This window comes from Rhinolophus sinicus, linkage group LG07 (genome assembly GCF_036562045.2).
Source record: "Rhinolophus sinicus isolate RSC01 linkage group LG07, ASM3656204v1, whole genome shotgun sequence".
Lineage (NCBI taxonomy): Eukaryota > Metazoa > Chordata > Mammalia > Chiroptera > Rhinolophidae > Rhinolophus > Rhinolophus sinicus.
This window is the reverse complement of record NC_133757.1, coordinates 98,828,999-98,853,813: the sequence shown is the minus strand read 5'-3', so window position 1 is coordinate 98,853,813 and position 24,815 is coordinate 98,828,999. Positions and strand designations below refer to the sequence as shown.

General features: G+C 37.4%; 1 protein-coding gene across 2 annotated transcripts in view; it reads right to left on the bottom strand.

Moving 5' to 3' along the window:
- KIF13B (kinesin family member 13B) overlaps positions 1–24,815 on the bottom strand; it is a 170,497-nt gene that overhangs the window by 28,567 nt on the left and 117,115 nt on the right. For both annotated transcript variants that reach the window (XM_074338346.1, XM_074338347.1), the window contains exons 32-37: positions 22,608–22,700; positions 18,533–18,685; positions 17,672–17,749; positions 16,302–16,355; positions 7,246–7,357; positions 1,090–1,223 (exon numbers count right to left, since the gene is read on the bottom strand). In XM_074338346.1, the coding sequence (XP_074194447.1) occupies positions 1,090–1,223; positions 7,246–7,357; positions 16,302–16,355; positions 17,672–17,749; positions 18,533–18,685; positions 22,608–22,700 (624 nt within the window). The remainder of the gene's footprint in view (positions 1–1,089; positions 1,224–7,245; positions 7,358–16,301; positions 16,356–17,671; positions 17,750–18,532; positions 18,686–22,607; positions 22,701–24,815) is intronic.

The window sequence follows — 24,815 nt, the reverse complement described above, 5'->3', positions numbered from 1 at the left end:
ATTAGACTTGCTATTTCTCTTAGCTCTAACGGTCACAGATTCATTTTGATAACTTTCCAATTTTAGTATATGTGCTGCCGAAGCGAGCACCATTTTGATAACTTTCAAGCACCCGTTATATGCCTAGTTAAATTTAGTCGAAACATTTCCAAGATCACAATGTTTTCATCCAATGTGTGTACAGGTATGCTTATATAATACGAGATTGAAAAATTATATATCGGCACAGCAGTCTTACAAAACTAACACCATCACCCTTGCATATGTATTCATAAACTTAGAAATTCTTTTAAATAGTTAAGGTCTCAGACAAGGGCTCACCTGCATTTCTGTAACTTGAATGTTTTAGTGAATGTGGAGAAGTTGATGTCAAAAGACCTATTTCAACAACTGAACTTGCACTGTATGTGTTTTTGAATGAGTATAAATAAATCCTCATTTATCATTTTCTGCTGAATTCACACCTTTAGAAGTCTAGAAATTGCATTTCCAACAGGCTTCCCACTCACCGTCTCATAGGAGCAGTTTCCTGATTATTTGGAAAACGCTTTAACATTTTCTCCAAAACTTATTCTAAGGCCAGGTGGAGTTTTAAGAAAAAGGGGAAATAAGACAAATGATCACTTTTAATATTATAAATGAAAGAACGGATAAACCACAGTAGAGGAAAAAGAGGCTGAGAGGGAAGGACAGTGATGATAGGAAATTGTTTGAAATAAGAAATGAAATCAAGAATTAAAAATAGAATTGCATTTTCTGTTTGGCAATACACAAACAACACTAAGTGCACTTCATAAATTTTACTATTGTTGCTCTAAGTGGTATTACCATAAATCACATTAGTAGCGTACTTAGCATTTTTTAAAAGCAAGAAGGATTGAGAGTGTCAATAAGTTTAAACAGCTCTGTTATCTCTGAAGAGAGTGGAAGAGAAATTATCACAAGCTTTTACCAGATCTAAAAGCCTAGTTCTAACGCCCCCCATTGTTGCTTTCTACCCCCCTCCCTCCAGCTCAGGGCAACACAGAGCACCATTTTGCCAGCAATCTATTTTGAAAAACGTTCCCTGTTGCTTTTTGATGCTTTTACCTGATGTGCAAAGGGAGATGACTGCTTGCCCCTTTTTTCGTCACGAACAGGGAAGAGAGACTTTAGTAGCTTCGGCATCTGTGGCACAAAGGATTTTACTGGATTCAAGTAGGAGGCCGCAAGGCTACTAAGTCCTGTCAAAAATATCGAAGGGAAAAGAGATAAGGCAAAAACAGTTGCAACAGACATTTTCTTTACTGTAAATTTGCCAAATATCATTTGTAAGCAAATCTAAAAATACAGATTAAAAAAGTATACTTAAAAATTAGTATTAAAAAACATAGTATTATTATAGTTACCCTCAAACACAATGGCGTTTCCTTTTCTGAATAAATAGGAGGAAGTGGGATACTTCTAAAATGTTCTAATATCCAGGGTTCCTATTAGTATGCAGAAGGTAATCCAACCCCAGTCCTAGTGACTAACTGGATCAAGTTCTAACTTCTACCCTAGAATAAAATAAGGTTTCTCATTTTTAAATCACATAACTGATGACACATATGGATAGCATTCCATCTAGACTTTAAACTCTTTAGGGATTAATTTTTTATGCTATTTACTGAATGAAGATGATAAAACTGACCATTCAGGAAGAGAGTGGTGTTTTAGTTGTTTTTACAAGCAAGGGACACACACCCTGAACCAACAATGTTCTTAGCAGCTCTTCATTACCAAAGCCTGGATCAGACATGCAGATAATGCCTATGATATGAGATTTCTTTCCCCTTTGTGAATAAAACTAAATTATTCGAAAAATCTAATTCCAGTCATAAATGATAAAACACTGTATACTCATAACACTTCTTTTAAAAAAGCGAGACCACTTGAGGGGTTTGTAGGAGGCACTGCCTGAACAGAAGGGCACAGCCACGGCCCTATCTCTACTCCACAATGACCCTGAAACGACTCAAATTTCACTGGCAATACAGTTGGTACACGGACTTATACAGTTGTAAGGTTTCTACATTTTACATAAAGTAGAGTCATATTAACTCTGGTGAACTATGAAAAGGTAAGGCTGTTTTGTAATCAGAACAGCAATCACTAAAAATATAAAGCAGGTGTACAATTCTGTATTACATTATCTATAAATCCCATTGTGTGTTCACCACCCAGAGTCAGTTCTCCTTCCATCACCATATATTTGATTCCCCTTACCCTCATCTCCCACCCCCCTTACCCTCTGGTAACCATTAAACTATTGTCTGTGTCTATGAGTTTTTGTTTCTCATTTGTTTGTCTTGTTCTTTTGTTGTTTTGGGTTTATATACCACATATCAGTGAAATCATATGGTTCTCTGCATAAAAGATATTTTTGATCCACTCGGGGAAATCTAAACTCTAACAAGATGCTTGATGATACGTAGGAATTATTTTTAATTTTTCTTAGGAGTAAACGGTATTGTGGGTATTGCTTTAGAGATACACGTACAAATATTTACAGATAAAATAATATCTGGGATTTGCTTCAAAATTGTCTGTCATGAGAGGGTGTGGAGCAGTAGTGGGAGTGCAGATAAATAAGACTGGTGCTGAACTGATCATTTTGAAATCAGGAGTGGGTACTGGAGGGCACATCATGTTACTCTTTCTACTTTGTATGTTTTGTATTTTCCGTAGTGAAAGGATTCCAAGTAAGAGCAAAATAAAAACTTCTAACATATAAAAGAAATAGTTTGTCACTAAAATGTGACTGCTAAAAGCACTAATGATGGATATAATTCACCAAAAAAAGACTAAACTCATAAGAATGGTGGGGGGTACAAGAAGCAATAATGACCAAAGCAAAGTAGTAAATACGAGTATGTAAAGCAAGTAAGTATTGCATATATATATATGTGTGTATATATATATACACACACACACACACACACACACACACACAGTCTTAAAAAAAAACACATATTTACAGAATTTTAAAATAAGGTGGTACTCTATGGTCCAGTAATTTCACTCCTAGGTATTTACTTGAAAGAAATCTTCACAGAAAGACTTACATAAGAACAAGCTTTGTTCACAGTAGCCAAAAACTGGAAACAAACCAAATGCCCATAAATAAAACTGATTAAAAACTGTGATAAATTCGATTGTGATAATGAACTATTTCTCATCAATAAAAAAGAATAAATTACTGATGCATGCAGCAGCCTGGATGACTTGAACAGGTATGTTGAGCAAAAGAAACCAAACACAAAAAGAATATATATTGTATAACATCGTTTATAAGAAATTGTAAAACAGGCAAAACTAATCTGAAATCTGAACATTGGCTGACTGGGTGGAGTCACTGGAGTCACATAAATCTTCTATATCTTGACTGGGGTATAAGTTATAATACACATGGGTAAATACATTTGTCAAAACTCACTAAAAAGGACCCATCGTCAAGATAAAAGCACTCAACAGACATAGAACATGAGATGGTCCCGGTGCTGGAGTTAGCAGATAAAAACTTTAAAGAAGCTTCTTTTTTATAAAGAAGCAGCTTCTTTATAAAAGCAGAAGCTTCTTTTATAAATAAGACTATGGTCTTAACAAATATACATACAGGGAATATCAGCAGAGAAATTAAAACTATTAAAAAAGAAGTAGAAATTCTAGAACTGAAAAGAAGAATAACTGAAATAAAAAATTCCCTGGGTGTGCTGAACAGGAGACTAGAAATGACAAAAAAATATAAAAAAAATTGCCCAACAAAAAGAAATAAGAAAACTAAAAGCTAAAAAAGAATAGAGCTTCGGTGACTTGAGCAATATTAAGCAATCCAAAATACGTGTAATTAGATTCTAGGTTCTCAGGATTACAAAGAGACAAGGAGAGTGGGTAAAAATTTAATGAACTAATAGCTGAACATTGCCCAAATTTGTTGTAAAACTTCATCTTACAGATACAAGAACATTGGTGAAACCCAAGCAAGATAAATTCTAAGAAAACTATATCTAAGCATATCATTGAACTAACTACTACTACTACTAATAATAATAATAATGAGAAAATTTTGAAAGCAAACAAAGTAAACAAAGACACATTACATGTAGGGGAAAGGTGACAGAAATGATGGCTGAATTCTCATCAGAAAAGAAGGAGTGGGATTGCTGGGTCATATGGTAGTTCTATTCTTAATATTTTTGAGGAACCTTCACACAGCAATCCCTGTCCTGGTATATACCCAAAATATTTGAAAACATTCACCCGTAAAGATATATATGCTCCAATGTTCACTGCAGCTCTATTTACAGTGGCCAAGACATGGAGACAACCAGTGTCCTTCAATAAAAGACTGGACAAAGAAGATGTGGTATAGATACACAATGGAATGCTATTCTGCCATAAGAAAAATGAAATAGTGCCATTTGCAACAACATGGATGGATCTTGAGATTATTATGCTAAGCAAAATAAATCAGACAGAAAAAGTCAAGAACCATACGATTTCACTGATATGTGGGATATAAAACTGAAAACAACAAAGGAACAAGACAAACAAATGAAGAAACAAAAACTCATAGACACAGACAATAGTTTAGTGGTTACCAGAGGGTAAGGGGTAGGGGGGATGGTAGAAGAGGGTAAAGGGGGTTAAATATATGGTGACGGAAGGAGAACTAACTCTGGGTGGTAAACACAAATGTGATATATAGATGATGTATTACAGAACTGTACACCTGAAACCTATGTAACTTTACTAACCATTGTCACCCCCATAAACTTTAATTAAAAAATAAAAAAATTTTTAAATAAAGGAGTCTAAAAAACAATGTAACATCTTTGAAGTGCTAAAAGAAACAAACTATCAACCCAGAATTCTCTATCTAGAGAAAATATCCTTTAAAGAAAAAAAGGTGAAAAAAAGATATTTTCAAACGGGAGAACATTCTTCTCCAGGAGAACTGCACAGTAAGAAATAATACAGGATAGTCTTCCAGCGAAACAAAAATGATATCAGATGAATGTAAGATATTCCGGAAGGTTGGATAGTGCCAGAAATAATAAATATGAAGGAAAAGAGGAAAGATTATCCATAGTCTCTTAATTTCCTCAAAAGTGGCAATTTTAAAGCAAAAAGAGTGACACTGCAAAATGGGTTCATAACAACTAAAAAAATACAACAATGATACAAAATAAAGGCAGGGTGGGGGATCAGATAAATGGAATTATACTGTTGCAAGGCTCTTCTATGTGTGCAGTAGGAAGTGATATTAATTTGTAGACTGTGATAAGGATACATACTGGAGTCCTCAAAAAAATACTTCAATAAGTAAGCAAATAAATACAGGTATATCCAAAAGCCAAAAGAGGAAATAAAATCAAACACTCAAAAATACTTTTCCATTAAACCAAAAGAAGGCAAAGAGAAGTCATAGTGAAAAGAAAAAATAACAAAAATAGAAAAGCCAAATAGAAACCAACAGCACCGTGGCAGACATAATAATATTAGATGTAAAAGAATTAAACATGCCAATGAAAAGGAAGAAATTGTCAGACTAGATTTTTTTAAAAAGCTATCCCTTACTATATGCTGTATACAAGACAATCACTTTTAATTTAAAGACATATACAGGCTAAAATTTAAAAGACTAAGAAAAAGATACACCATGCAAACAGTAAGCAAAAGAGAGTTGATGTGGCTGTAGTAATATCAAGCAAGAGATATTTCAAAGTATTACCAGATATATAGGGACATTTCATTATGAGAAATATTACTTAATCAGGAAAAAATAACAATCCTAAATGTATATACCGTGCGTGCCAAAAAAATGTGTACACATGACTTGTATTCATCTTTTGTTATCAGTATATATTATTACAATTTTAATACAGTTTTTTCCTTTCTTAAAATGTGTATACATGGTTTTGGTACCCTCTGTTCACCTAATAACAGAGTTTCTAAGTGAATGATGCAAAAACTGGTATAAAGGGGAAAATAGACAATTTTCAATCATATTTGGAGATTCAATGCCCACTGTCAGTTACTGATAGAATAGGAAAAAAAAAAATCAGTAAGGATACAGAAGATTTGAACAAGGTTATCAACCACCTTGACCTAATTGATATATCCAGAACATTATGTTCCAAAACAGAATAGACATTCTTTTCAGTGCACACAGAATGTTCACCAAGATATATAGCACAGTCTCAAAAAATTTCAAAAGACTGAAGTCTTTCCTCTGATAATGAAATTAAATTAAAAAATTAGTAAGACCTCTCCACACATACATGAAAATAAATTAACATGCTCAATAATCCATGGCTCACAGAATAAATCAGAGGGACACCAGAAAATATGTTGAATATAATGACAATGAAAGCACAACATGCCAAAATGTGAAATGCAGACAGAAATAACAGAAATCAATGAAAGAGAAAATAAAACCAAGTGTTGGTTCTGTGAGAAGACTATGAAAACTGATAAACCTGTCTCAAAAGTATTCAAGAAACACAGAAAGAAAACAAAAATTATCTATATGAGAATAAAAAGAATATCAAAACAGATCCCATTAAAAGGGCAACAGGGAAAACTGTAACATTTATGAAAATAAATGTAATAATTCAGATGAAATAGAAAATTCCCTGAAAAACATAATTTATGAAAACTGTTTCATAAGGGTATTCAAAAAGTTAAGTAACCTTACATTAAAGAAACTGAAGTCATAATTTAAAATCTTCCTATAGAGAAAATTCCAGGCCCAAATAGTGTCACTGGTGAATCCTGTCAAACATTGAAGGAAGTAACACCAAGCTTACATAAACCCTTTCAGAAAAAAAAGATGATGAGGAAAAAATTCCCAAGTCATTTTATGAGGCCAACATAATCACGATACCAAAACCTAAGACATTATTGTGAGAAAAGTACAGCTAGATATCCATCATAGAACATAGGCACAAAAATCCTTAACAAAATATCCGCAAATGGAATCAAGCAAATACAAAGTATAACAAACACATGATGATCCAGGGGGATTTATCACAGGAATGCAAGACAAATTCAACATTCAAAAATCAATATAACTTAACATGTCAAGACAAGAAAGAGGAAAATTCAGATGGGTTTTAACCAGTAGGACAGTGGTTCCCTGGTAGGAAATCCTGATTGAAACTATTTCTGAAAGCTGCTCAAATTTCATGACAGTCATTGACAAATGAAAATATAAGTTACCTGGATCAGGAGAATGGTTATTTTGGGGACAACCAGGGAGGGATGGGGCCACAGGAGCTACTCCTCTGGAAACTTCGGTTTGAGATACATCCTGCTGACTTTCCCATCGACCCTATGCAGGACAAAATCGGAAATTTTGATCCAAATCAATCATCTAACAAAAAAAACTAAAGACACTTAAGACTGTTATACATTACTAAAGCTTTCTTCCCTTTATAGGACACAATCGATTTGATTACATAAGTACTTTTTAATCTTCTTTGTATTATATTATTAACTTCCCTAATAATAATAACACCTCACATTTGGATTTCCCTCCAGTTTACCACTCAGTTGGTCTCCTCAGTTCCATCCTAACATTCTTCATACTACATCATATTGCTTCCCACAAAATATGGATATAGTAACACATTCCTTCTGAAATTCTCCCTACATTCTGCTTCTTGGGCTGTTTTGGCTCTTCTGCCTCAAGATAACCATTTTTCACTTCAGATTCTCAACTGAAACCCAGGAACAACTCTAGTGGTGTCAGGTGTCTCTTCTCTCCTCTCCAGGAGTGCATCTTTCCATCCATTCACATATCGTTCACGAAAGGAAAAACTGTAGAACAGTATATTACCATGCTTCTCATTTTAAATAGACATTAAAGATAAGTTCCAGTTAAGTCCAAACCAAGGAACCCCAAGTTCCCAATAATGGAAGTCGGAATTAACAAGTTTTATTGCACTCTCAACTTATTTTGTAAATTCCCATTAAAGAGATTTCATTGGGTAATACCAAAACAATGCCAGCTACCGTGTTTCCCCAAAAATAAGACCTAGCCGGACAATCAGCTCTAAGGCATCTTTTGGAGCAAAGATTAATATACGACCCGGGTGGATATTAATGTTTGCTCCAAAGACGCATTACAGCTGATTATCCAGCTAGGTCTTACTTTCGGGGATCACTGATTAATTTACCATTCTAGAACTTGTGGTGAGCCATAAAAATGGTGATACCATCAAAGCACTTTTAACATTAGTCCCATCTTGGAAAGAAATAAATCCCAACCAAATGTTACAAGTACACAAACCAGTAATGGAGATGAGATGCAAATATTTCAAACACTTTAAGTTTCCATTTGATCCTCTGTTAATCACTGACTTCTTTTTCACTAGAGTTAAATAATGGCATCTTATATTAGTTTAAGCTAGTATTGCACAGATGAGCGACCGCCGCAACTAATGTGAGTTTTCATTAGTAATCGCCCCGCAAAGCGAGTTTTCACCGCTCCAGAAGACAGATTGAGGTGGAAAGGCCTCTTACGTTTCAGATACGGATTGGAAACCTATCTGCTTTCAACAGCAACCTAAGTACTGATCATAAAATCAATGAGCTCTAAGTGATCTGGATCCTGTTTACCTTAGAGAACACTTTGCCCTAGGAACTCTCTCAGCACTTGACTTTTTTTCTTTAAATGGTATGGTGTTTAGCATTAGGAAGCAAGGAAACAAAAGAGACATGAAGAGAAGGTTTGGGAAGCCAAGAATTCTGAAATACTTCACTGCAGGAGCATTTGTGCTACTATGAATCACACACTGATTTACATACTTTAATGTTTCATTAATGTTGTTTGCATTTAAATGGCATCCTCTGTCTGGGAAGGGCGGCTCTGTGTATTCTGGGACATCGCACTCAGGTGGGTGAACACTAAGGTCAATAGCCCTTGGGGCTTCAAAAGCCTCATGCTTGGTTGACAGTGCTAAGCTCCTGCAAGGCTATTTTGAAGACAACATACTCAATGTGAGAATACATTTATTTTCATATTTCAGATTTTCCTTCCTTGTTTGGCAGCTGACAGAGTGGCACTCTGTCCCTTTGGAAAACTGAGGAGCTGATTTGGAGTCGGCACCTCAGCTGTTTGGTGTATAATGGTCCAATGACAAATAATGTAGGTGTCACCTCTTCCCCAAGGCACACTTGGGGCTCTGCGAGCTTCCCGAGTAATTTTTCCCAGTTGGCACTCCCACACACAATGTTACTACCAAATCAGAATGAAAGCAATAACTCTTACTGTCTCATATATTCAAATAGCTCAAGTGAGAACATTTGAAAGGATGCACACAGTACTCACACACCGCCTCAGCCAGCCTGCTAGCCTTATCAGATAATGACAAATGGCGACACATTTCACTTCATCCACCTATCGTAACCGTCATCTTAACCTTGAGGAATCACGTATGCTAACTGTTCCCAGGTCTCGGTGACCAGAGACGAGGACACAGAGCGTCTCAAATCACTTTGAGACAGAACAAGCTCTGCTTCACAGGGAACAACAAATTTGGATAATGAACTGGGTACAACATTCCTCCCTCCTCTCTGTGACACCCACAGATCTCCGGGGAAACACTCTACTGAAATCATTCATTATATTCTTTTTCTCAAGCAGTACATGTCCCATTCTCTTGCCAGAAAATAAACCTGTGGTTCAGGGTCTAGCTACACCATGTACGCTGCCCTCCCAACCCCAGGGACAAGGCAATTAGTGTCTTTACAATTAATTTTATATGTTTGGCTGTTCCAGAGTCATCACCCTGTACTGAAAAGTTGGGGGGGGGGGGAAGCATCCCAGTTGAAGATAATTTAGAGGGAGAGGAACTCAGGACAATTAATAAAAACCATTTGGCCAGACCCTGGACCTTTCTGCTCTCTTATGAGCTCAGCTCTCAAAGTGAGAACGTGGCTGCTGCTGCTTTTTTTTTTCTTTAACTTCTACCACAGTTATCTATACTCTACTACCTAAAATCTAAAAAGATAAATCTGTGATCTGTTTCTAACATTCTGCTTGTCTATCAAACTTCAGAATCAGCCTAGATGAGGAGAGACGAGAGAGAAAACTCGGACATTGTTGTGGATCCTGCACTAGCCTCACACGTATTACAGAGGATGTGTCCTTACAGGCTGGATCCAAGGAAGCAAAATGCTGCTCGCAACAGTGACCATTTGTAGCTAGCACATGTTTACAGGCACAGGGGAAAAACACTGGAGGCTCTCAGCTGACCTGAGGACCTGATTGGGTCTCCGCCGCCCCCCCCTCCCCCCAGCCCCGTGCAGCCTCAGGTTTCCTGTGACGGGTCCTCTACGAGACACAGATTCTCTGAGTTTTCCACAAAAAGGTCTGTTTTTCATCAGGAAAGTATCAAAGAGGTACATCAAAAGAAGTGCCAGAGACGTTCCAGGCCCAAAGATGGCTTCTAACGCAGCTAAAGAAGTCGTCACACTTGGCATTGGCCCTTCCCAGGGCCACACGTGCTAACTGTAGTTTTGGGGAAGGGGATGTGGCCAAACACACAATTCAGTTTTGTTACCTGTATAGCCATCTAGGCTTCTGGCTGCTTCTAATTACATCAAAAACTCCAATCCGAAGATGACAAACACATTATCTTATTAACTTATTAAAAAACATAATTCCATCTAAAAGGGCTTTAGAAAACCCAGTGTTTTTATGTTGACAATGTTCTTTGCATTGTAAAAGAGCTCTATGCACAGCCAATTTTTAGATGGAAAAACAATGTGCTGAAAATAATTCTGCACCTCAACATGAGTCCATCTTGGTAGACTGGTCATAAAAAAGTTTACTAAGTTTTCAGTAGATCTATAAAAGAATTGCCTTATGAACAGGGTGAAATATCCAGTTATAGTAAATAACATCACTGTGACTACGGATAGTTTATATTTTTAATTGAAAAGCTTATCAAGAGTAATTTTTTTTTTTTAGGCCCTAAGGTATATTTAGAAGTTGAGAGTAGTTAATCAAATTCAATTTTGATGGCGCTCAGGAAAACAATTCCAATTTTAATATGTAGCAAGCCTTGATAAATAAAGGAATGCAAAATACGGCTGGCTGAATTTGAAGTGTTACAGGCCCAAGTGTGAGATTGTTTTCCTCTCCCCTCTCCAACAGCGCTAATCCTATCAAGCTCTCTGTTCCTGCCTTCCTGCCACAGCTTTCAGTGTCATGCTGCTCCCAACTGACCGATCTTTTCCATGATATTAACTGAAAATTAGGAGAAAGGGAGACCTGAATCTACTCTGTGGCCTCTCCCTGCATCTACACAATCTTTCCACTAACCTAAATGTTCTGAAGTCACACAGGGGAAGACACAGCGGATCAAATTCTTACTGTGTAATTCTGATTTCATAATCAAAATCAGAGGGATAGCCAAAGGTGAACGTAAACAGAGAACTCAGAAATCGGCCCATTCAAGTTGACAAGGTAGACGTAACTAATGAAACCATAATTTTCAATTATTTCAGAAGACATCTTCAAGCATTTTAAGCATCATCAACTCCAGGTTAAAATGATATTTCTGACTCGACTCTTGTACATTAAATACTTTTGTGCAAAGAAACCAAGATGGTCCTGCTGAGCAAAGTTCTGTGGTGTCGACGGAATGCCCAAAGCACTTTTGCCATTTTTTCACTCCTGTCCTCTTGCCCCATGCTGCAGAAAAGAACATCTCGCAAGTTCTCAAATATTTATCTGTATTATTGGCTTAATATAAATTGACTCCAAATCCTCAGATTCCAGAGCCTTCTAAATTCAGGAAGAGGCCTAACTCCTCATCTCTTTTGACCGATATTTTCAGTCTTAGGCCAGGTAACAAGGGATGTTAGAAAACAATCATACATACAGACTTCAGAAGTTACTTTCACAAAACGGTAAGTTGAAGAGCCAAAGAATTAGTATAATGTCGAATTTTGTCACCTTATAAAAACTGTATTTAAAAACTCATTTTTATTCTCAAGGGAAAAACAAGCATGTTAAGTTTCAGACAGTAGGACAGCACTTGCATCCTGCTCATTAGGAAAACCTAATGGAATAATTGCCTCTCCCTGGATCTCTGACAACAGAAGAATACAGGAATCCCCAAAAGAAAAGAAAAAAAAACAAAAAAACATGAATCTGAAATTTTCCAAACAATTTCTTCAGTCATCTTTCCTTTAGGATTTTGTGAGCAAATTGTTATGGATAAAGCAACAGAAGATCTTCTCAAACCACTGCATATAAAAGAACAAAAACTTCTAGCTACTTAAAAGGGTAGAGAATAGAATTTTTACATTTTAATTTATTTAATTTTTAAATAGGTTATTGGTTCACATAATCTAAACCCAAACAATATAAAAAGCATACAGTGAGAAGGTGCCTACCTCTACCCCCACATATTTCTACCCTTTCCCGAGGCAGATGAAAAATGGTATTAGTTTCTCAGAGAGCCTCATAAGGTTTCTTACGTATATGGAAGCAAATCCATAAACAGCCACACACACTTCTCTCTCGTCTTCCCACTTTGGGAATACAAATGGCAGCATACTGTTCTGTACTTCATTTTTAATCACTAAGTATATCCTGGTGACCTTTCCACATTAGTAACTGGAGGGGTTCCTGATTATTTTTACAGCTGCACAGCATCCCACTTATTTATTTGTGTGTGCACGCGTGCATGTGGGTGTGGGTAAAATGTGCTTAACCAGACTAAACCAAGGGACATTTAGTTTGTTTCCAATCTTCTGCCATTATAAACAATGTCACAGTGGACACCCTTGTATATATGTCGTTTCACATGTGTGTAAGCACTGCTGCTGTGTAAAGGGGTTTAATAGGACTCACATAATCTGTACGTCAGTTAGTTTAAACACTATGCAATTCTGAGGAATTAGGGTATGGGTCGCATTAATAACACACTTTGAATACAAGGCAATGCCATATTTGAAGATATTTTTCATTGTTTCATTAAAAAGGCCATAGGGAGAACCTCTGTTCACTGCTGCTGATAGGAGGGGAAACGTTTCTTTTCTCACATGGAAGTAAATATAATTTTAAGAACGTTTCAACTACTGGACTTGGAGATGATGGGTCCTGGAAAAACACACTTAAAAAATAAACAAACAGTTTGGAAAAAAAAAAAAGAATATTTATTTTCCCTAAAAATCTTTTAAGATGCTCTGCTTTAGACGACAAAACTACTGAGGGCCCCTCATCTAACAATGGACGAACCACTCTGTACTCCCCGCTGAGGTGAGCCTGACAGCAAGTCCTCTTTGCTTAGTATTCTTTTTGCTTTGTTTTCTAGCATCACAGGTATAATCCTCTACTACCTGACTTTCTTTATGCACTAGATAGGTCCATCCATCATAATCTGCCTTAGAACAATTTTCCTCAACCTTTTCCCCAGTGAAAAGCAAAAGGTCTCTAATTTTGATACGTAAACATTCATTCAACCTGCAGATCTGGACACAAGCGAGAAGTGATGCCCATGGGACAGTGACAAGACAATGGCTGAAGCCCAGTTATACCTGGTACCCTTTCAGGGCTCATGGGTGCCAAGAGTTCCAAACAAGATAAAAATGACAGGTCCACACTGAACAGGGAGCAGAGCTAGAACGGCAAGTGGAGAAACCTTCCGTTTTCCCTGGCAATGTAATATCATTGCCAGATACGGAAGTACCACTGTCTGTCAGAGAGTGGGGACTGCTATGGTCAGGGAGGAGCAGGGGAGACCGAGTTCTGAGGAAGTTGCTGCAATGAGAGTCAAGGATGTGTCACTTTTTTTGACATGCATGACGACAACTTAAAATACATATTGAAACAGAGTGGCGAGACCCATATCCTTCTCGCTATGATGGCACCATGACATCAGCAAAATCGGAGAGGGTGGAAATCAGACTTTCCTCATCTTCAACAAGTTACCCAGGCACCCCAAGAAATCAAGATGACTAAAATAGGGGAAGTCCTGGTGGAGCAACGAAAGTATGTAATGTTATATATACTCATTTAAATGACTTCTAACTTCACCCCAACCCTCCACAGAAATTGCCCTGGGAAAGGTCTCCAACAAACTCTTTACTGTCACATCCAAATAGTCTTTTCAGTCCTCACTTTACAGTCTCTGAAGAATCTGGAAGGGGTCCTTCTTCACACCTCCCACCCTCATTTGCCAAGTCACTCTCCCTCCCTGGTCTCCTTGCCTCTCTGAGGCTTCCTTTCAGTGGCTCGGCCAGTTTCTGCTCCTGCACTTGCCGCTACGTGTCATCATCATGCCCTCACGGCCTCACCTCTGTGACCTAATCCCTCCCATTATTTCAACTATGCCCTGACCTCCTCACTCTGTTTTCAGCCCAGGCTTCCAGACACTTGAACTGGTGATAGATACCTTACTGTCAAAAACTGAACTACATCATTTTCTTCCCCAAGCCTGCCCCTCCTACAGTTCATCTCTGTATACAATCGTCCAGAAACCCTGGTGCCACCCTAGTCTCCCCGCTCACTCAGCCTCACCCTTCATGCCCACAGAATTCTGAGATTCTGTCTCCTTAACATATCTCAGTCTCTCCTCTTCCCTCTGCCCACTGCTGAATCTTCTCCCTTACCTGATCTCTCCACCCTCCAATTAAAAATTTGTTCGCACTTTTGCAATGATAACTGCATGCATTTTTACTATATACATTATTCCAATGTAATTTTATGGATCATAGCCAGGAACAGAAGTGACCTTTAGGTGAAGTGTTAAAAAAAAAACTTTCCAATTCAAATTTAAGCATGGTACACCTCCAGTGGCTCCTTGGCACACGTAAGATCTTCTCAAATAAGGCCCCCTTTCTCTGGGGGCCCTCGACTTTAACTCACGCTGGGTGCACTGTCATGAGCACAGCAAACTCTTTCATCCCTCCACACTTTGTTCACACTATTGCTTCAGCTCCTTCTCTGCTTTGGGTGGACCTTATCGTCTTTCCGTGTTAAGCTTCTGTGGGGTTTCTCCTCTCTGCAGCCTCTTCATCTTTGCATAATGCACATAAAAGTGTCCACTCCCTGCTTTGGGCTCCTACTCTACCTCGCCACACTTCTATTAGAGCATCTATGCTCCTTTATTCTATTTATTTGGAGTTGATAAAGCACAATATTTTTCTTTCAAGTAGATACTATTATTTTCTATTATTTTCTCCATTTAAACATAAGGAAACTGGGCAGGGGTGGGGGGGATAGAAAAGCTAAAAAAAATTTGGCCACTTCTTTCAATAAACTTACAATTGAGGATCTGGGTTAGATGTATTTCCAAAAAACACAGAAAGTCATGTTTTTGCCTTATAAATAGGCTTTCCTTAAAATATTTCATTTATTTACATTTTAAAATAATGTAAACAATTTTCCAAAAACTCTGCTTCATTCAGGTAATTGCAACCTATGCTTTGCTTACCAAGAGCTAATCAAACTTATTGAACCAGTATAAAGGAGTACTAAACCTTAGCACACTTTCAGAGACACGGTAGATAATCAGTAAATTGATGAGTTGGAGAACAATTTATATATCTATAAACATTTACACACACACATACTCATTTTTATAATCTAAGTTACTAGTAGTTTGCCTGAAGTAACAGGATATACACATACATACATATTATTATTTCAGGCAAACTACTAGTAACCTAGATCCTAAAAATGAGTGTTTATCAACTTTACTCTTTTTATAAGGAAAAGTTCAAACATATACAAAAACAGTATAGCATAACTAACAATAATAGAAAGAGTAGTGTAATGAATCTCACTTAGCTTTAATAATTATCATTAAATAGCCAATCTTATTAACAAGTAAATAAATTCCAGCTAACAAAATTTCTGTTCCATATTTTTTTTCTTCTAAAAAATAATATTAACTTTAGGGTATAATCTTCTTATTCTTCATACATTTTCAATCATTACATTACTATTTTATCATTAAAAACCTGATTTGAAATCCCTTTTATGACACAAATTGGAAGAACATTTTAAACAGAAATATAAACTTAAGCAACAAAGTTGTTTTTTAACCCCTAAAAAGTAGAGTAATAAGAAGGTCTATTAAATCATATTCTAACTGGCAGGTAAAAAGAAATGAACTCTAAACACATTCCAATAAATTTCACAGGCACAGAAGAATAGGAGAACTTCTGGCCTGCAAAACTAGCACGTGATATTTGAGAGAAGGAAAGCTGAATGGGAAATAGGGCTAAGACACAAAGAACGTACAAAAGCTTACCTTGTTGCTGCCTAGACTGTAGGATGGAATGAGATCTTGACGGCTGCCAGACAACTGAACAAGACATAACGAGGGGGATTAGTCCTTTATGTGTGAAAGTACATAAATCAACAGTCCTAGAAACAAGACTTTGAAAATCAAATCAACCGCATGTTAAAGTTGGATGGTAGCAGAGAGGTTGTCAAGACAAAAGTTGCAAACTAGATTAGTGAGTGGCCTTGGGATATTGTGAGGCACAGATTTTTTAAAAAGTGAATTAGTTATCAACAATTTTAAGACGGGAGGTTTGTGTAAGATCAGATATCCAGTTTCCACTGAGACAGCAACTAAATGGGCCTAAATAAGAGATACTCTTTTTGTTTATCCCCTTCCATTTAGAGCACACCAGGTCACCGGGTACCTTACCTGTGTCCTGATCTTACAACTCCTTTTTCTAGATATTCATAGAAAATGTATACACTCAAACCATTTTAAACCACATGATTATAAATACCAAATTGTTGCAGATGTCAGTACATTTTAATATATCATATTCTGAAGGAATGAGAAGATATTTATGTTGAATTAAAGTGACATTTCTTAATGTCTGAGAATGTTCCCAATATTTCGGTCTCAGAGCATTAGTGATGTCACTCAGTCACTCAGGGGCCACATGTGCCCTCCGGTTTGATACCCTTCTTACTGCTCACTATTGTCTCTCAAACACTAAGGCTAAGGGACAGCTACTCTTTGTCACAATGCTTATACTGTGTTTTTTCTTAGCATAAAGTTCAGACAAAGGTATAGTATTTCTCATAACTACACCTTTATCAAAAGTAAGAAAAGGAGATAAATCACAGGGTGTCAAGCATATTTCTTTGTGAAGAATTATTTGCATGCTTAATATGCACATAAACTATTTATCTATGTTTAAAAAAACAACAACAAACTTAAGATACTTAAGTGAAATAAACCTAACTTGTTTTACACACTTATACTATACTGGATGACGTGTAAGCAATTCAATTTGTAAACCTCACCCAGACTTCTCTCAATTTAAAGTCATTAAATTAAGCCCAGAAAATTCAAAAGGGATTCCCTAGGCACTGGGCTAGGTTGGTTTTAGTTCAACACTCACTGAGCACCTACAGTCACTATACCAGGCACTGGTGCTTAGAGATAAAGGGGAAAAACTAGAGAGGAACTTAAATGGGTACCCTTCCCCTATTATCAGTGAGGACAGTGATAGACGCATGCACAGATCCTACCGCGAAGAGAAGGGGCAGGCAGGGCACTGCCATCAGTTCAGAGAAAGAAATGACATCCAAGGACGGAAAGAGGAGGAAAGGAGAACACGAGCAGAGCACAGAATGGGGATTCCAGGTACTCACCCTGTTCACATTTGGAGAGCTAATACTCCTCCTATTCAGCTTCCCTTTCCCTGTCAACTGTTCCTTCACTGCAACTTCCTGTCAGACAGGAAAAAGAGGAAAAATACTTACTAGAGACACACCTCCAAAGCAATACTATCAACAGCGGGCTTTGAGCTACCATGTCTACATACACATTCCTAGTTCTGTCATGTTACTTCACATGACAGAATGCTCGAATTCCAATCACTGCAGAATATTCAGTTAATGATACAGCTGGCAGGTTACCTACACCATTCTCTTCTTTATCTACTGATGGTCCCTTTGCAGACGGCCTCTCCTGGGAGGTGAGTCCCAGGAGAAAGATTGTGAAAATTAGACCATTCACATTTATTTTTCATTAGTATCTTTGGTTTTTTAAAAAAGTCTCAATATTGCTAGGTAAAATGAGGTTTAGGGTTTCGCTGAGGACTAGGTTTATTGCTGGCATTTCTATTATCCCTTCTACACACCGCTCTAAGGCTATAGCAGGCATATCCAGCTACGAGGGGCCCACTGTGCCTCATTACTGCGTATTTCTTCAGCAACATTATTGCCCAGTATGAAGGAATTTTTAAAATAATTCTTTAGCTAGTAAGAGTTAAATATTTTCTTCCATTACTCCAAGGCAACTAAATAACCATGTCTTGTCTTGGAAAAAGTAATTTTCCAAATGTAGCTTTTATATCTTCAAAGACTTAACTGGCATGTTTAAGCTAAATTAATATGCTCCACTTAAACAGACACTTCAAAAGTTTAGACATAACAGTACTGTGAATTGCAGAAAGTCAAACACAGAATCAGGTTGGGTTAGCACTGCGGCTACCAGCTCTGTGGGCTGACCTGGCGAAGACGATCTAACGTGAGAAGGTTCTCCACGGCCAGCACACTTCTGAGGTATTTTTCAATATAAGCCTCTGAGTCAGGGGAAGCCGTGTTTTCAACATTAGTTGCCATTCTTGCTAATGTTTCTCGTTCCTCAACTCCCTGGGCATCCTGGAGAATGGAAAGTGGTGTATTAAAATTAAGTACACTGCAGAAGAAAACATAAATGCTTCTTGAGCTACACAAATACACACACAAATACATGCATACACACACACACACACACACACACACACACACACACAGTACTGAACTGAACTAATAAATAGGATACATTCCAAAGTTCCATTTTAAAGTCAGCTTCTGGAACTCAAAACTCATTTCCCACAGAAATCACGGTATAAATGGTTATTAGGTTGTCTTGAAAGGCTAGTTTAAACACAGTGTAGCTGAAAGAGCACACTCTCAACAAAACTGTCCTCTATTGCCATTGAAAACAAAAGCATTAGTTAGAAAGGATTTGGTGGGCTAGCTGGAAATTGAACCACCACAACACTTGAGGAACGTATCTTGAAGGGCAAGAGAGAGGAATGAGGAGCTGGGGTGACAGCTAGAGAAGGGTGGGAACCAAACAACTACAGTAGGTGGCAGACACGGGTATGGAGAATAAGAGCGGAAAGAAGGGCTGAGTTTCAACACTTTTACTAGGCAGCCTATCACGGACTACATGTTCAAAATGCGGCAGCTTCTAAAACTGGTCTCCATCCACAACTCTGGAGGGGCAGAGGCCAAAAGGCAGGGAGCCTACCAAGAAGAGAAGGAGCTCGGCATTCTCCCTCACTGTGCTTTCCAGTAGAGCCCACCCTGCTCCTCTGACGGGGGCAGATATGCACAAGCCAGGGAAGGACTTCGTTAATGTACTCAATCACCTCAAGCCAACTTGTTTCTAACAAATTACTCTTCTCAGGGAAAATCAGATACTTTATTTACTTGTAAACTGGTTATAATAATGTCAAAAACTACAAAATATATGTCCGTATGCTACTGCAACTGAAGATGCCATCAACTTTAAGAAATAACATCTTTCTATACAACTCTCAGGAGAAAAAAAATTGCCAATTAATTTTAAGATATCAATTGTAAGCCACATTCTAACCTCAAAAATATTTTTAAAAATTTAAATGAGCATTAGAACAGACTAAACAAGGAAGAATTTGAAAGATGGCAAAACTTCTGTCTCCTATAGTAATTCATCTGAGCCTTTTAATAACTCTGAAAAGAAGAAATCATTCTCATTTTATAGATGAGGAAAGCGGAAAACTATATAATTAACAAAAGAGGTTAAGATTAGAACTTAGGTCTCCTGACTCCTGATATTGCATGCATTCTTTTTACCATTAATTCTTTTTACCATTCAACACAGAATACTTTCTGGTGTCTGAAGGGGATAGACATCATCCTGATTTTTAAAAAAGGGGAAAGTTTTAAGAAACACATATATCCATGTTACTCACACAACTATCAAGATGTCAAGTATTTCCGTTACCTCAGGAAGCTCATTCATGGGCTACAGTCCCTTCGTCACGGCAAGAGAATTTCTTGGCCCATAGATTAGCTTCACTTGTTTTAGAATTTTAAATAAATGGGATCATACCCTTTTAGGTCTTGCTTCTTTCACTCAGCATAATGACTCTGAGATTAATTTATATAGTAGTTCATTTCTTTGTATAGCGGATTAAGATTCCAAAGTATGGATATACCACAATTTATTTAGCCATTCATCTGCTGATGGATGTTTGGGGTTGTTTCCAGTTTTAGGTTATTTTGACTTAAGTTGCTATGAATATTCTTGTGCAAGTCTTTATGGATATATGCTTTCATTTTTCTTGCTTAAGGACTTAGAAGTGGAATTACTGGATCATGGGGCAGGTGTATATTTTCTAAAGCGGTTGGTATCATTTCATACTCCTACTAGCAATGAAAGCATTCTGGTTGCTTTTTAAAAAACATCTCCTGTTGCTCTCTGGCCTTTGACCATTTCTTTTTTGCCATCAGCCTTCAAAGCTTCTGTCAAATAAGGAACACAAAGAACTTTTCGGGGCTTCTTCGTGATGAAACCTAGCTTCTTAAGGGATCTTTTTGTTTTTAAATAAAAAATAAACTAAGTGTAGTCCTGACACTGTAAGCTGTAAGTCTCACTTTTCCTTTTTCTCTACCATCAGGATTTGATAATGTGAAAATAACGCTTGCAAACTGAGATGTTTCGCTAATTATTAACAGGTACCCCAGTCACATGAGGCTCTATGTTTATCTTTCAGCTGATTCCCCCACATTTCTTCCCTTTGAAAACCATATTACCTGAAAATAAAAGCACTTTTAAAGAAGGTAAGAAAACTACCAGTTGGGGGACCGGGGGGAAGATGAAGAGAACAAAGGAAGAACTGAAGACGGCTCACGTAGCTGTCACTATGTACACTAGATTGTGAATGCAGCTGTTTCTCAACTGCATTCAAATCATTTCTAGAGTTAAGATCTGAAACAACTGGAAAAACATATAAAACATTCAGACACAGAGAATAAACAGTAAGTCTCTAATCAAACACATAAGTATACAAGGAGTAATCTATTATAGACCCAAGATTTTGCAGGTAGTCTAACTCTGAAAACAGACTTAACATTTGTTCAGCAGGCTCCAAATTAAATAGTTTAACAGTTAATATTTACTGTGTAAGTCTAACACTTTGAAGATCCAGGAAATAACTAGTTACTATTTGACATTCTTTGAGAGGAAAATGTGCGTTTGCGATATAAGAAACCTAAAACAAAGCCTAAGTATTGCGTAATCTTTTTACTCTTCCCAAAACTGGTCTCTGTATTAAAATATATATTGTCCATCTATTGCTCAAACACTCAGTGGAATCAGTCAACAAATCCTGAGCCCTTAAATGAAGAGAATGAGGCTGATACTGGAGGTGTGGTTAAGAGGAAGTGTTCAGCCCCACGGCTGCCGTTCCATTTTCCACTCCTGAGGAAAGTTCAGTCTCACTCCCTGCTTCTGGACAATGAGTGTGTCAGAGGGACTGCTCTTCTTTCTCTTTTTCATATTCCTTTTCTTAGACCCTCTAATTTCTCCCCCCCCTGAAAGAAAGGCCTCCAAGTCCAGCAGTGCCGGTGCCCAGATAAATAAATCTGTCTAATTCAGGAATTAAATATTAGGAAGCATGTATAAACTGCATCCTCCAATAAGCTTCTGTCAGGGATAGTTTAAGCTCCATTTGTTTAATTCCTATGAATATCTCAGTGCATAAAAAGAAATAATAATAAACTAATAGTAGCAACTATAATAGTAATAGCAATCGCAATAATACCAACAATTTGTATACATTGTCTCATTTAATCCTTAAAAACCAGCCTGTTCGGAAGGCATCACTAACCTCATCTGATAAATGAAACTATTTAGGCTCAGAGCACCTACCTAAGTTCACTTCGGTAATAGGTGAAATAAACAAGATTTCTGTTTGACTCCAAAATGAAACACTAACTCTCTATGCTATACAATGTTGTCTCCCTTCGAGGGTTACAATATTATCTTATGTCTTTTTAAAAATTTATTATTTATGAAAGTATAGTTGACATACAACATTAGATTAGTTTCAGGTGTACAACATAGCAATTTGACATTTATATGCCTTAGAATGTGATCATCACAATAAGTCTGGGACCCATTTGTCACCATACGAAGTTATTACGATCTTATTGACTATATTCCCTGCGCAGCACATTATATCCCTGTGACTTCATTTATTTTATAACTGGAAGTTTGTACCTTTTATTCCTCTTCACATTCTCAGTGAAAAAGTGTTGATTTGCATTTCAAAAGAATATTCTTCTTTAACAAAATACTAAAACCAGAACCTTTAAAGCCACAAGTACATTTTACTATGAGTCCAGTTAAGATTAGGAAGTTGCTCTAAAAATCTATAGCATTTCCCTAAATATACAATTCCATTTAATACAGATTTCTTGGGTAGGTGACTTTTCAGGAAGTTACATGTTTATTTTCAGTAAATTCAAATTTCTTATGACCCTTCACCTCTGGAATATTGGAGACAATTTCAAAAGTCACTCCGCAGCCAGGAATAGAACTTCGATGAGACATCTTTTTTAGGAGACTCTGAGCAAAACCCTACAGAAAAACAAAATAGAACATATGGTTTCCCATCTCAAAAACTGAGTTTACATTGACAGAGAGACAGCATAAAGATATTGCATTCATTCTAACCAAGAAGAAACAGTATTTCTCATATAAGCAAGTTGAAATTCAAATCACTAAATACAAGTTCCTCAACTTTATCTTAGTACAAACCAACTTAGATACCTGTGCATCTAAATGTGCACAATGGGTGACAGGTCCTGTACCCAGTGTATGAAAAGTATAGACCCTAACCTGGAAACTGGCACTAGGCATCAGGTTCAGCTCTGCTAAAGGGCTACAGAAATAAGGCTGTTGACTTCTACACAATAAAATGACCTTCTAACTAAGATGTAAGCAAGGACTGGTGACTCTTACACTTTTTTTTTTTTTTTTTTTGCAGCACGATGGACATCTTGTACCATGAATATTGACAAGTTCAGGCATTAAATTCTTGACCAAAGCAGGATCGTTATGAAGAATGATTTAAGAGTGCATGGTCATTGTTTATGCTGACTGCGCTCTTTGAGCAGTTAAGAATTGAACTGTTGAATTAATGCATAGATGACTCATTTGAAAATGCTGCTAAGACTGAACATCCTGTAGAGGTTGAAGAGAGCAGGGATGAGGGCAGAATACAATTGGTGAATAAAGATAAGAGGAGAGAATATTAAACGAACACTGAACCTTTGTCTCCATGAGAAAGGGAAGCAGGAAATATGTGAAAACCCCCAAAGAAAATAGAAAAATCAAGCTGTTTGGTTTTAGAAATACGTTATTTTCAAAAACTTGCTTAATCATAATTTCTTTCCTATTCTGTAATCGTCAGTTAACAAATAAAAAAAACAAAAAGATGCTAGCCTCTAAGACTGCAGAAAGACCATTTATTTCACCCCTTCACTCTCTCGCCGTGAGCCTGTGCCACTGCCACTTACATTACCTTTCTTCTAATGGGTGGTGGGGCAAAGTGTGGGTGCTACTGTCATCTTCCTGTTTTGTTTTCTATCTGTATGGAATCGCTGAAACTGACTTGTATGTATTAGGGTCATAAGGAAGTCTCTGTTCTTGCTGTAAAGAAGTCATTTTTAGGAATGAAGTATCTAAAGCTGGGAGGGAAAACAGCCATGCCCTAGGACATTATCATTTCATTCAGCATCCATTGGATACTGTCAAATCATTTCAACTAGGGAGAAATGCGAGAATTCCTTGTTCCTTAAACAAAAAATAGAAAAAAATAAAACAAAACAAAACCTTTAAAAAAAAAAAAGAAAGAAACTTGGTGATTCCACAATGCACCCTTTCTGTTAAAAATTCTGTGGGGCTGGTACGAGGTCATGCTCAGTGCCTGACAACCAGTATCTCTAGTTCTGAAATGGCAGATGACTCTTCAAAATGCTCCCTGGGAGCAACGTGTCTTTTTCAATCCCTTAAAGACTTCCGAGAAAAGGGAGAGCGAGAGAAGAGTGAATGGGCGGCACACCACGTGCCTCTATGGCTAACCCGATGACCTGGATTTTATTGATGTTGGATTGCCAAGCTAAAGAGCTGCAATTTTAACAGCATACCGCCAGTCTTCATTTCAAAGATTGATATCAGTGTGACATTTAGAACTAAAGATTAATTTTTAGGCGTGGAGATTATATCTAGGATTCTGTCAACCATGACTGTGCTCTTTTAAATGAAAAGATTTATTTTCATCTGTCCTGGTTTTCGTCAGTGTATCAAGAAGGCCTCCAAAAAGTAAGAACAGACAGTTAAAAAGAATCCCTAGAGTCAACCTCCCAAATCTTATATTTGCAAAACCCAGTAACAGAAATGGTTTGTATCTTTACCTAGAGTTTTCTACTAACCCCCTTCATATGACACAAGCTCCTTCATAGTCCAGCTGCAATGACGTGACAGCCACAGCTTTGGCCTCTGCAGCACACTCTGTCACACCCTGCTTCTCAAGGTCCCCGGGCCTGCCACGTCCTTTCCATCCTCACTACCTCTGCACATGTATCTCCTCCTCTCCATGGAACAGCCAACAGCTCCTTCTCTGCCTGCCACACTTCCCCGTCTGTAACAAAGCGGCTCACACGTGAGTGACCCTGCTCTCTGAAGCCATCT